The 14,061-nt window shown below is 39.9% G+C and overlaps 1 protein-coding gene across 1 annotated transcript in view; it reads right to left on the bottom strand.

Annotated features, from left to right (window-relative positions):
* The window catches only part of LOC116071007 (cytochrome P450 3A9-like), a 26,013-nt gene extending 12,239 nt beyond the window's left edge, over nucleotides 1-13,774 (bottom strand). Inside the window, exons 1-8 of the mRNA XM_031342382.1 lie at nucleotides 13,704-13,774; nucleotides 11,956-12,049; nucleotides 10,259-10,311; nucleotides 9,596-9,695; nucleotides 8,088-8,201; nucleotides 7,777-7,865; nucleotides 4,772-4,920; nucleotides 216-343 (exon numbers count right to left, since the gene is read on the bottom strand). Coding sequence (XP_031198242.1) covers nucleotides 216-343; nucleotides 4,772-4,920; nucleotides 7,777-7,865; nucleotides 8,088-8,201; nucleotides 9,596-9,695; nucleotides 10,259-10,311; nucleotides 11,956-12,049; nucleotides 13,704-13,774 — 798 coding nt within the window. The remainder of the gene's footprint in view (nucleotides 1-215; nucleotides 344-4,771; nucleotides 4,921-7,776; nucleotides 7,866-8,087; nucleotides 8,202-9,595; nucleotides 9,696-10,258; nucleotides 10,312-11,955; nucleotides 12,050-13,703) is intronic.
* Between the last annotated feature and the right edge of the window lie 287 nt (nucleotides 13,775-14,061).

Raw genomic sequence — 14,061 nt, 5'->3', positions numbered from 1 at the left:
TGTGCCCCAGTGTAGGGGAATGCCAGGGCCAGAAAGTGGGAGAGGGCGGGGTGGCAGGCATGGGGAGAAATTCGCATGTAAATAAAGAAAATATAAAAAAAAAATTTCCATGTTCTTAACCTTGTCTATTTTTAAAAATTATATGGAACAAACGTACACTCACATTCACATAAACACTATCAAAAAATGAATATCATTGTGTGGCCAGCTATTACCTTTACTTTTTCTTGCATGCGGTTCTCTTTCATTCGTTCTACAGAAGTTCGAAAAAACCTCATAACATCTTTTGGAAACACAGTTATTTCAAGTGCTTCATAAACTGGGGTGAGGAATGGAAAGAGTACTAGAGGGGAAAAAAGAAACCACAATGAAAATACAAAATTTACCCGGGATAATCATATTTATTCTGACACTCAGAACAGCAAAAGTCATCAGGATGTCAACCAAGATGCATCCCCTCTGTGATATTGCTCAGGTTCTAGACCATGGGCTGGAAAAGGGCAAGTCCGTTTATGTTACCAACATATCAATGATGTCAGTGTCACCTGCTGTCACCTTTTACATGTTAGACTAAGGTCTATTAGAATAAATCAACCTTTAGTCACGTGTTGCAGTTAATAGTGTTCAAGAAAGAGCTTTTTTAGGGATGGAGAGATGGCTCAGTGGGTAATGTGCTTGCCTTGCAAATGTGAGGATCTGTGTTCAGTTTCTAAAATTCAAGGTAAAAGCTAAGTGCAGAGGCTCAGCAATGGTAACATGATAGATGGAGACAATTATTTCCTGGAAGCTTGATGGCCACATAGCCCATCCTACTTGGAGAAGTTCTAAGCCAGTGAACATCTGTGTCAAACAAGGTGAAAATATGTCTATGTCAAGACCTGGCTATACCACTCCTAGGCAAGATATTCCACTCTCCCACAAGACACTTGCTCAGCTACGTTCATAGCAGCTTTATTAATAATAACCACAAGCTGGAAACAATCTTGATGTTCCTCAATGGAAAAATGGATAAAGAAAATATGGTACATCTACACAATGGAATACTATTTAGCTATTGAAAGCAAAGATGTCATGAGTTTTGCAGCTCAATGGAGGAAACTTGAGAATATCATCCAGAGTGAAGTAACCCAGTTCCAAAAGGACATGCATAGTATATATTCACCTATAAGTGATTATTATCCATAAAATAAGGCTACCTATGCTACACTCCACAGATACAAAGAAGCTAAACAAGAAGGAAGGCACAAACAAGGATGCTTGAATTTCACGTAGAAGGGAGAATAAAATAGTCATTACAGACAGATGGAAGGAGGGAACTGGGTGAGAAAGGGGATGAGGAGGTATAGGAGGGTTTAGGATCAGGTGAGGAAAGGGACAGGGACAAGAGAGATGGCCAGTTGACCATGAGAATGAATGGAAATCTGCAACTGGCAGGGGTGCAGAGGTGGGGGGCATCTCCAGGATGAGACAGAAACACGGGATATAAGAGGTTCCCAAGAGTCAATTGGGGTGAGCTTAGCATTTGGAGTATGGAATCTGAAGAGACTAACTCCTGTAGCCAGGTAGGGACCACAGTGGAGTGATAGGGACACCAACCTACCCACAAAACTTTTGACCCAAAATTTATCTTGTCTACAGTGAAAGCAGAGATGGGGAATGGAGCAGAGGCTGAGGGAATGGCCAACTAATAACTGGCTCAATGTGAGACCCAGTCCAAGGGAAAGTACCAATTTCTGACACTATTAATAATACTCTGTTATGCTTCTAGCACGGCTTTCCTCTGTGAGATGCTCCACTCAGCATCTGAGACAGATACAAACACCTCCAGCCAAACAGTGGATGGAGCTTGGGGGGAAAAACTGTGGGTCCCGAAAGGGATAGGAATTCCACAGGAAGACAAATAACATTAACTAACCTAGACTTTTGGAACTCTCAGAGACTGAACCACCAACCAAAGAGCATAAATGTGCTGGACCTAGGCCTCCCCATACATATGCAGCAGATGTGCAACTTGGTCTTCATGTGGGTTCTGAACAACTGGAGCTAGAGCTATCCCAAAAACTGTTGCCTGTATGTGGGATGTTTTTTCTAGCTGGGCTGCTATGTCTGGCCTCAGTGGAAGAGGAAGCTCTTAGCCTCACAGAGACTTGATGTGCGAGCATGATGGGATAACCAGGGGCAAGGAAGGAGAAGTGGGATGGAGGAAAGGCCTGTGGGAGGGTGGCAGTTAGTGGGATGTAAAGTGAATAAGTAAAATAAATTTAAAAAATTTAAAAAAAGAGAAAAAGGAAAATATACTTCAGGTAGACCGGGGGTGAATACTACAGATCAAAGAAGAAACTAATGATATAAAAGAAAAAAGATAGAGGAAATTCATGAGAGATGTTTCTTTAACAATATCTTCAGGGAAAGGCCATCCAGAGACTGCCCCACCTGGGGATCCATATACAGACACCAAACTCAGACACTATTGTGGAAGCCAAGAAGTGCTTGCCCACAGGAGCCTGTTACAGCTGTCTCCCAAGAGGCTCTGCCAGAGCCTGACAAATACAGAGGCAGATGCTTGCTACCAACCATTGGACTTAGCAGGATATGCCCAATGGAGGAGTTAGAGAAAGAAAGAGCTGAGGGGGTTTGAAACCCCATAGGAAGAACAACAATATCAACCAACCAGATACCCCAGAGCTCTCAGGGACTAAACCACCAACCAAAGAGTACACATGGAGGGACCCATGGCTCCAGCAACTTATGTAGAAGAGGATGGCATTATGTGGCATCAATAGGAGGAGAAGCCCTTGGTCCTGTGAAAGCTTGATTCCCCAGTGTGGGGGAATGCCAGGGCGGCGAGGTGGGAGTAGGTGGGAAGGGGGAGCATCCTCAAAAAAGTAAGGGGAAGAGGCGTAGGACAGGAGGCTTCTGGAGGGAAAACCACTATAGGGAATAACATTTGAAATGTAAATATGTAAAATATCCAAAAAAGGGAGAATATCTTCAGATTGGCAAATGTTAGCTGGGGTTGTTCTGGAAATAGAGTGAAGACTTAGATTACTAGTGATAAAGTTAAGGTTTTAGGGTATTATTACTGTTATTAAAAACAGGAGGGCATATTAAGGCATTATATTAATAATTATTAGAAGATTAGAACAATTGCTTCAATTACATCATTTAGCAAGAATGTACAAATTCAGAGAAATACACACAATATAGAAACTGACTGTATAATAGACCTATGACATAAGGAGATAGAATTAATGATGGAAGGCAATCCATAAAAATAACATAGGACCAGAAGATTACAGTGGTGAATACTACCAACTATTTACAGAGAATCCATACATACACCAGAATTCCTTTCCATACACTTTTTTTTAAAGATTTATTTATTATTATAAATGAGTACACTGTAGCTGTCTTCAGACCACCAGAACAGGGAGTCAGATTTCATTATGGGTGGTTGTGAGCCACCATGTGGTTGCTGGGATTTGAACTCATGACCTTCAGAAGAGCAGTTGGTGCTCTTACCCACTGAGCCATCTCACCAGCTCCCATACACTTCTAAAATCAGAAGAGAAGTAGAACATTTCCAAAATTCTCTTTAGGTTTAAAGTGCTCTAATTCCATGATCAAATTGACATCTCTCAGATGTAGAAAATTGCAAACTAACATTACTTGCAAATATGGTTGCAAAATGCTCACAAAATAAAAATACATCAAATCAAGCAACTACTAAAATATAATAAATAATTTAAGAAGAATTATATTGCTGTATCTAAGTAAAATTTACCTCAAGGATGTTCTGCTGTGTAATAAAGCATATCAATACAATTTAAAATGAGAAGAATGGGTTTATAGATGTAAAACATCCTTTGAGAAGAACCAACACTACATTGGGATTAAATGCACTTCCAGAATTAGATAAATGTATCAAAACTTTTACAATTTATTTTTATAATTTTTAATTAAATGTAGGTGTGCGTATCTGCATGTGGTTTTATGCATGTGAGTGAAGGCGCCCTTGAATGCCAGAGTTACTGGATCCTCTGAAGATGGTGTCACAAATGATTGAGTCATCTGATGTGAATCCCACAGATGAACTTGGGTGTTCCACAAGAGCAGCAAGTGCTCTTAACAACTACAGCCCTAGTAAGTATATTATATTAGACATTACTGTGCAACTCATCATTTCCACTTGAGTTAATGTACAAAAGAAATGAAACCTATTGTTCTTGTTTAAAAATATTTAGAGCAACAGTATTAATATCAATTTGAAAAATTCCAGATGTCCATCAATGAAAAATTCAGCCACTAAAAGGAAGGATATACTGAAACATCCTTTGTGATATACAAACTTTAATGCCTGACTTATTCCTCTAGCCTATAAGGGGCTTTTAAAAACATAACAATTAGGAAGCTAGATGTTAGAGGTATCAAACTGTACAAATCTATTGATAGGGAATTAGAAGCTAGACTGCTGGCTGCTCACACATGCAGGAGCTAGGAAGTTGAGAGCTAAACGTACAGGGATGCTGAAATGATGAGAAGATTCCACTGCTGACAACACTGATGACTGGGAGCCATGAGTCAGCTCCTTGAAGTGGGTCATATATGTGAAATAAAGTTCACAAAAATGCAAGAAGGGTACCAGTGGGAGAGCAGAAGAATGACAGCAGAATGGGGGAATGAAAATGATTAAAATCCATTTTAAAATGTATAAAACTGTTGGAAAATAAAGTGGAAAAATTAATAAGTAATGAAATGTTAGTTCACTTACCCACTGAAAGGAAGAACGGATCCAAGAAATTAAATTTTAAGAGCTTCTTCACTTTTTGTACAAAGGGATTCTGTGGGTTGTTGAGGGAATCCACGTTTACTCCAAATGATGTGCCTGTTATCACATCCATGCTGTAGGCCCCAAAGATGCTGAAGAGAGAGATGGAAATTAACATCTATACCTCCTCCTATTTTTTCTAACATAATGGTTCAAATGGGAGTAAATTCACAAGCCAAGGGAAGGCAGACACTGTCAGAATCCCTACTGTGGTCAATCTAGGCCTCTATTACACTTTTTCATACGAATTTTACCATTTGACAGTGTTAACACTGCTCTCATGTTGGGTTGTGACAGATACTATGAGGCTTTATTTTAGTTGTCAACTTGATACAATCTACAATTATTTGGGAAGAGATTCTCAGTGAGTGGTTGCAACAAGTTGGCATGTGGGCATGTCTGTGAGGTATTTGTCATAATTAATGTGGAAAGAGCCAGTGCACTTTGGGGAGCACCTTTCTCTTGGTTTGGGTCCCTGACTGCATGAGGATAGAGAAGGCAAATTGAGCTCAAGTGTGTTATTTATTTATTTAGCTTTGTTCTTGACTATGGATGTGATTAGGAGCTTCAAGTTCCTCCATTAATTTCTCTGTAATGATTGACTCGAACCTAGAATTGTGAGCTGTTATGAACTCTTTCCCTTATAACATTTGTTTTAAATTCAGTGTATTTCATCACAGAAATAGATGTGGGATTATAATAGACATGAAGAGACATGGATTCAGAGAAAAAGTGAAAGCTATAATCAGGCAAACTGCTTCCTTGTGAGTGAGATGTGGGTGACAATGATGTGGAGGTACCATGACTCACCAGGACGAGGTAGAATGCTTGTCTATGCCTAGGGGACTAAGAAAGGGAATATTGTATCACTTGTGTATCACTGATTATTTTTGCCTAAAGCCTATTGGTCTTTAGTACAACACCCAGGATTGTTACTAATTCCCTAGATCACATGCCATTCTCAAGGTACTGACAGATCTGCTATTCCTCCTCCCTTGGGGGCTTACATTACCCAGATGACAGAAGTATTACGGTAAGTTGTGAAAAACAACAATATTCCTGCTAAGACACAAAAAAGTCTCTCCACATGCATTAGAGAAAACCTCTACCTATGTGCCCACACATTCTTCATTTGTTAGGAGGACTGAAAGTTACATAAGTATTTCTGAATTACTAAAAAGTCAGAGTTTATTTAAGAAAATGATCTGGCTGGGCGGTGGTGGTGCACGCCTTTAATCTTAGCACTTGGGAGGCAGAGGCAGGAGGATTTCTGAGTTCGAGGCCAGCCTGGTCTACAGAGTGAGTTCCAGGATATCCAGAGCTATACAGAGAAACCCTGTCTTGAAAACAAACAAACAAACAAAACAAACAAAACAAAAAAAACAAAACAAAAAAAAGAAAAAGAAAATGATCTGGTTACAATGGCCACAGCCTTACAGGGACTTCCCTCTGTAGAAATAGAATAAGAAGGAATGAGAGCTACACTTTCATTTATTGAGTCTGGGTGCATATTGCATATATGTGGAGAGTCTGTCTATGAATATATGTGTATTTAAGTGGCCACATGTTTTCCATAGTATATATGTAGAGGACAACTTGTGGGGATCAATTCTCTTCTTTCCCTTGTGGATTCTAAGGATCAAACACAGGTCTTCAGTCTTGGTGGTAACCTCCTTTACTCACATAGCTATCTTGCTGGTCCTAGAGAAGATGTACTGATTCACTGATATTCTTCATAAACCAATGATGAGATACAGATTGCTTTAAGTTCTATATTTTCACTTCTCTGGTGCACACACTATGTCCTAATATGAGCTGAATGCTTTCTTTGCTACTTATTTTCATGGAATCTACACTAACAATTGTGTTTTAAAACATGATCCTTCTTTTTAAACTATTTATTTTGTTTTCTAGAATCTTCAAAATAACAATTGATAGATTAATCACAGCTCTAATATAAAGAAGTGGCATCCTTTTATATATAGCCACCTGTGGTGGTTTGCATAAGTATGACCCCCTATAGACTCATGCGTGTGAATGCTTGGTCCTTAGGGAGTGGCATTATTAGGAGGAGCGGTCTTGTTGGAGGAAGTGTGTCAATGTAGAGGTGGGCTTTGAAATGTTATATATGCTCAAGCCATGCCCAGTGGGGCAGTCCCCTTCTGCTGCCTTCTGACCAACATATGGAGCTCTTAACTCCTTCTCCAGCACCATGTCTATCTGGACTCCTCCATGCTTCCCACCCAGAATGATAATGGACTAAACTTCCAAAACTGTAAGCCAGCTCCAATTGAATGTTTTCTTTTATAAGAGTTACCATGGTCATGGAGTCTCTTCAAAGCCATAAAACCCAAAGTAAGACATTACCCTACTTTTTCCTGGGAGATATCCTTTTTCTAGGATGGCCTACTACAGTTATAACACTGTTGCAGGCAAGTCTCCAGCTTCCTTTGGTCTCAGCCCCAGCAGAAGCCCAAGTTGTTGTAATCAATTGTAACACCAACAACTCACTTCTATTTGGTACCTGAGGTGACTTAACAGAATTCCAGCAGGCAGTTATGGTATCTTCTTACAACTATTGTGATTTGAATATAAAATGTCTCCCATAGGCTCACATGTTTGAACCCTTGTTCTGAGCCTACAGTACTCTTTGGGAAAGTTCTAAACTTTAGGAGGTAGAGCCCCTCTAGAGGAAGTAGGTTGCTACAGCTATATCTTGAGTCTTTATAGGCCAGGATTCCTGTTTCTTGAGTGTTAGAGGCAGTGTGACCAGCTAGCCTCCTGCTCCTGCCAACATGTATTCTTGCTAAGAGGGACTTTATCCTGCTGGAAATGTAAGCCAAAATAAAGCCTTTTCTCCTGGTTGCTTTTGTTGGAGTATTTTGTCAGATCAACAGAAAATTAACTAATGTAACAGCCTAGCACCCAACAACTATGCTAGTACTCACTCTTTCATGTTGATGGGATTGCCTTTTTCAGCTTCATGCTTCACGTTTTTCACCAACAAATCTGCATACTGGTTAATGATGGGGAACATCTACATAAAAAACAATATTATCTGTTGTGAGATGAAGGAGCCCAATTCCCAGTGGACACAGCCTTCCCAAGGATGAATCAAGAAGTCACATTAACACAAAAGGCCATTGTTAGGAGGTTTCAATTCAGAGGACACTGGCTGGAAAAGGGCTGTGATCCTGCATTTTACCTGTCCCCAGATCTATTATTCATGTTCTCAAAGAAATGCTTATCATGTCATTACCTCCTTGAGCTTCCCACTGGTGAAGGTTGGAGACAGCAATGTTCTTAATCTTTTCCATTCTTCATTCTCAGATAAGGTGATAGCTTTTTTCAAAATTCCCAGTGGACCAAAGCCCTAGAATCCAAAAGTAAAAGAGATGTTGCCATATACAAGCTTTGAAAAGCTCCACAGGTATAAAAAACAGGTATTATTTATTTAAAAATATTTATGATTATATAGCCAACCATTGGACTGAGATCGGGGACCCCTATGGAAGATTAAGGGAAAGACTGAAGAAGTTGGAGGGGATGACAATCTCATAGGAAGATCAACAGTATCAACTAGGTCAGATGCCTCAGAGCTCTCAGAGACTAAGCCACCAGCTAAAGAGCATACATGGGCTGGTCTGTGTCACCCAGCACATATGTAGCAGAAGACTGCCTTGTCTGGCCTCAGCATGAGAAGATGTGCCTAATCCTGTAGAAACTTGATGCTCCAGGGAAGGGGGATACTGAAGGGGTATGAGGTGGGAGTGTGTGTGTGTGTGTGTGTGTTGGGTAGGTGGGTGGGGGAGCACTCTCTCAGAATCAGAGGGGATGGGGATGGGATGGAGAACTCTGAGATGGGGGACCAGGTGAGAGACAACATTTGGAATGTAAACAAATAAAATAATTTAATAAAAAATTGAAAAAAGTACATTATATACAGTAATAAATGCAATAAGAAAACATATTATTTTGCATAATAAATTATGCTAATAAATGGAGTAAATAAAGATAGACTCTCATTAAGAAGAAACTATACATGGCTACTTTATCAGACTAGCAAGAGGAAGCCTTATCCATGTTGAAGGAACAGTTATGTGTCTTAGCTGTTGGTCATTAGAGATAGGTATACATGTATTAATTCTGTATGGCATTACACACATATACATACACTATAAGGGCAAATAAAATAGATGGTAAATGAATAATATGTATGGGTTCTATTAATCAGCTGCAACAGATACACACTAAGTTTACAGATATTACCACTGGATAAAATGGGAGAAGGCAAGTGAAATCTTCTTGCACTTTTGTGCCCAGTTCCTCACGAAGGTGTAATTACTTCATGATGAAAAGCTAGTGTATAAACATGGCACTGGAGAGATGGCTCAGTGATTAAAGTGCTTGCTGTGTATGATCACATCCAAAGCATAAGCTTCAAAAGCTGTGCATGGCCAGGTGCGCCTGAAACACCAGCTGTGTGATAGGCAGAGACAGGAATATGTCCGGGGCCTGTCTGCCAATTTAACTCCAAGTTCAGTGAGAGACTCCATCTTACAGGAACGAGTGAGCAAAAGAACAGGGTACCTGATATCCCTTTCTGGCTTTCTTACATGTGTTGGTCAGGGACATCTACACACATGTGGGCATACACTACACATCTAACAAACACACATACACATACCCACAAGCACACACCAAAACACCTCCAATTTCATAAATATATGAATAAATGTTGAAATAATTTTTAAAATGGGTGCCTACCCGACGGTTTGTGAAGGTAGAATAACATTCCTTCACCAGCACTGTTTTTATTATGTCTGGATCCATTATAGCCAAAATAGGTTGTCGGCCCTCATAAAACCTGCATTGGGAAATCAGAGAGGATTTAACCAACTAGCTAGATTTTGTAGCTGGGAGCATGCCCAGGAACCCAGATGTTGATTCAGATGTTGCAATCCAAATCATGCAATACACAACTATCTGAGAGGTCCTAGTTCAAGTTAGGAATTCTGACCCCATATCAAAGTCTCTTGAAATGAAGTATAATGTAGCTCATATAGGGAGGGGTAAGCACAAAGTAGTTCTACAAAGAGATCATAATTAGAAAGAAATGGGAAAACTTGTTAATCTGAGTGGTGCATACATGAATATTGAACTGAATAGCTAGACACTGGGCAGAAAAATCAGGTGATCCATCCTTGGACCATCAAGTCTAAAACAAAAGTAAAAATATGCAACTTTCTTAGACTAATGCGGTCTGTAAACTATGATACCTGGAGACATATGGGACCGGTGGTAGTAAAAGTCTCTAAAATACTTGTAATAATACATTCATTTTAACAGATTATCATCTACAGTTGCCTTCCAGGAAATGAGATATATAATCATTTCAAGTAAACCACTGGAAGTTTCCAGAATACTTACCCCCATACTTCCCCATATTTTTTATGACATTGTCTGTCAAACTCCCAAAATCCCTGGGAAGAGAAAAGAAATGAAAACACGTTTTTATTATTTTTAGATTTACTTTGTGTGTGTGTGTGTGTGTGTGTGTGTGTGTGTGTGTGTGTGTGTGTGTGGGTGTGTGTGTGTGTGTGTGTGTGTATAGAATAGAGGACCACATTCGTTAGTCAATTCTGACCTCCCACCAAGTGGGAGGATCAACTCAGGTGGTTAGAATTGGTAGCAGACACATTTACCAGATGAGCCCTCTTGCTCTCTTGACTACTACTTTAAGTAGATTGCTCTAATCTAATTGGGGCACAAATGATTTTAATTTTACTAAATCAAGCTTACTAACTCATGATATTATCTATCACTGGCAATGAGAGGAATTCTGTGTATATGAGTGGGTAGGAGAGAGAATACAGGAGATGCCTGAAATGAGAACCTTGACTTTGTTCAGAGTTTTCTCCCAACATAGTACAAGCATGGCCACTTTTTTTTTTCTGTGAACAACAGTGAATACCATGTCTCTCTGAAGTGTATTTGCTTTCCTAAATACATGTCATCCCTAAATGCTCAAGGACTCTGAGTCATTCCTTTCATAGGCACAAGAAGAAACAGGAGCTTAGTGAACATGAGGGAGAATCCCAGGAACAAGAATCATTGTGTATGTCCGTATTTAAAGTCCTTTTTATTCTCCTCATAAGCTCTCCCTAGAACACCAGAGAAATTGGAAGATGGAACAAACTCAGGACCTCTTTTAATATAGAGCATGTATGTGTCTCAGGCACATTGCTGGGTGAAACAAGTAGTAAGCAAAAAATGACAGAGAACTCAATTCTCAGGATTTGTACTGAACACAGAAAGAGGAGAGATGCCAGAACTACACAAAACATTTCAAGTTGTGTTGGTTTGAAAGAAAAATGTTCCTTTAGGCCCACCGGGAGTTCCACTAGTAGGTGTGGCCTTTTAGGAAATGGTCACTGGCTTTGAGGTCCCAGATGTTCAAGCCATGCACTATGGTAGTCACTTTCTGCTGCTTGCAGATCCAGATGTAAAACTCTTAGCTACCTCTCCAGCACCATGACTGTCTGCATGCACACTGGCGTGCTTTCTGTCAAGATAATAATAGACTAAACCTCTGAACTGTAAGCCAGCCTCAACTAAATATCATCCTTTATAAGAGTTATGATCATTATGTCTCTTCATAGCATTAAAACCCTTAGATACAAATTAAACATTTTCTTTAACTTTTTACTTCATGTCCTAGTTTGTTTTAATTATCAACTTAACAGAGACAATAATATAAGAAGGGAGTCTCCATTGAGCAGCAGTAATGTTCAAGACTAGATTGGCCTGTGGAGTCAGTCAATGTCTGTGAGAGTTACCTGGGTGGTTAGTTGATGTAAGAGGCCCAGCTACTAATCCATGGACAACTACTTCTGAGCTGTTTAATAAAGGTAGCTAACAAGAACCTAAGAGAGGCAGAAAGCAGCATTCCTCTATGGCCTCTTCCTCAGGCTGCAGCCCTGATATCTCTCAATGTAGAATCCCAACCAGTAAGATAAAATAAAACCCAAGATCCGAGAAGCCAAGATATGCTCTTTCTAATTGCAGGAACTAAGCCAGTTTTGACAACCACAACAAGACTGGTAAGGATCTCAAGCAGTACTTACATCGTGGTATGCAAGAATATTTCCCAGGAAAGGCAGTGGTTTTGGCCCAGAAATCCCCAATTTCTTAAAATTTCCATGTGTGTAGGTTCCATACCTGTAAAGTGAGAGATTGAGTTCTTAGGCATTATACCTGCATGTTATGTGGGCTTACCAGTCACAAACACAGGAACTTTAACATTCAAGCTGGAGGAAGGATAACATGTGAGCAACAAGTAACAACAAAAGCTGCAACTCCAACAATTACTTTTGATCTTCGTTTTTATCCTCACATTCTCTGAGAGACTCCCTAAACCCACAAATGTTAGCTAAAAATGTTGCTGAAGTCCCAAAGTAAATTATTTATAAATGTCCCACAACTTTACTGTTAATGTGAGATTCAGGCTAGAATACTTTTACATAAGGCCTTTTTTTAAATCATTCATGAAATTGATTGAATACCAATGAGTGTGCCCTTGTAGTGATTTTTAGTAGGGGCTGCCACACACAAGTATATCTGAGCGTTCTTCCTTGACAGGACTATTTCCTTATTTAATCCTAACTCAGTGGTTCTCAACTTTCCTGATGTTGCAACCATTTAATATAGTTCAACATGTTATGGTGACCCCTAACCATGACTTTACAACTTTAAGTTTGCTATTGTTATCAACCATAATGTAAATATTGGATATGCAGGATATTTGGTATGTTACTCCTGTGAAAGTGTCAAGATCCACAGGTTGAGAACTGCTGTCTTGACTCGTAGCTGTCTAGAATTTATGTCACCACTGGCCCATTCTCTTCCTTATCCACCTATTCTGAGAGATTCACATGATCTGATGAACAGGCCCAGAAAAAAAAATCTGCCAAGCAAGTTTATTTCAAAGCGTGAGTACAGTCTAGCTTATGTATTAGGTTTACATCCCTGACATTTATAAACCAATGAAATCATTTTACCCATGGTCAAATTTTACCCTGTTGTCACAAATTCTGAGAGCAATAGTATTTGCCTTTAGCTTTAACCTTCTGAAAGAAGGCTGCAATATTATCTCATAAAAGTCTTAGGACCAAATAGAATGAAATGAAACCTTTTCAATTCACTGTAAAACATAATAATATGGAAAAGATGTTGCCACAACACCTTGAATACGTAGCCTTTCCTTCAAAGAATAAAACCATGTAGTGCACATACATGCATACATGCAGGCAAAACACAAAAGTGAAATGACTAAATATACTATACTAGGGACATTGTATAAATGGTCCTAGAGGTGAGAAAATATAGCAGAAACTAGCCATGTGCCCAAGGAGCAATGCTCCATGTCTTCTGCATCAGAGACAACAAAGGTGAAGACAACACAAAAGGTCTTCCCATCCCCCACAATGCCAACAATCCTGAGACCTTGCAGAGGAGGCCTCCTGTCAAGCACAGTGATCAGTTATTTGTAATCTGCTTTACTGAACCCTCGGTGGTTAACCTGGGGGAAAAGTGAGACTCAATTGGAGGATAACCCAAGTCTAACTGAGATCACTCGATCTTCCTTTCCACAAAATGTGGAGTTTAGTAGAAGAGGAATGTATGTATACTTATCCCCTTGCAGGGATTTGCATAAGACCAAAAGTAGCAGCTTAGGTCTGTGTAGCATCCCACATTCAAGAAATGTGCCTTTCATTTTCTCTTTGGATTTTCCAAACAAGAAAAGGAAAGAATGTCTGAATCACATCCCCCAAGTCCTGATCACTAAGGAGAGGAGCCTGGGTAGCTTACTCACAGGTAGAGGAGCACCAGGACGGTAGCCAGGAGCATCCAGGTTTCCATGGAAAAGTTTGGGGTCAGGTCCATTGCTTCTTTCTTTTATCAAGTCTTTCCTCTTAGCTTTATTCTTTGCTCCGTGTGCTGCACCTTGCAGGCCTGAGCCTGCTGAACTCCTTTCCTTGCCAAGCCTGCTGAACTCCCTTCCTTGCCCAGCTGTGATTCAATGCAGTGAGCCTTCATTGCTTAAATACTGGAAAAGGGGCTGGGGCTGGCTTTACATTCAGTAGAAACACTACCACTCCCCACCCACAGTTCCAAGAGTTCAGTGCATTCTCCACCTCGGCAGCTATTTGGATTCCTTTGGTACAAATATC

This window comes from Mastomys coucha, unplaced genomic scaffold (genome assembly GCF_008632895.1).
Source record: "Mastomys coucha isolate ucsf_1 unplaced genomic scaffold, UCSF_Mcou_1 pScaffold22, whole genome shotgun sequence".
NCBI classification, from domain to species: domain Eukaryota; kingdom Metazoa; phylum Chordata; class Mammalia; order Rodentia; family Muridae; genus Mastomys; species Mastomys coucha.
This window is presented reverse-complemented; position numbering and strand designations above follow the sequence as displayed.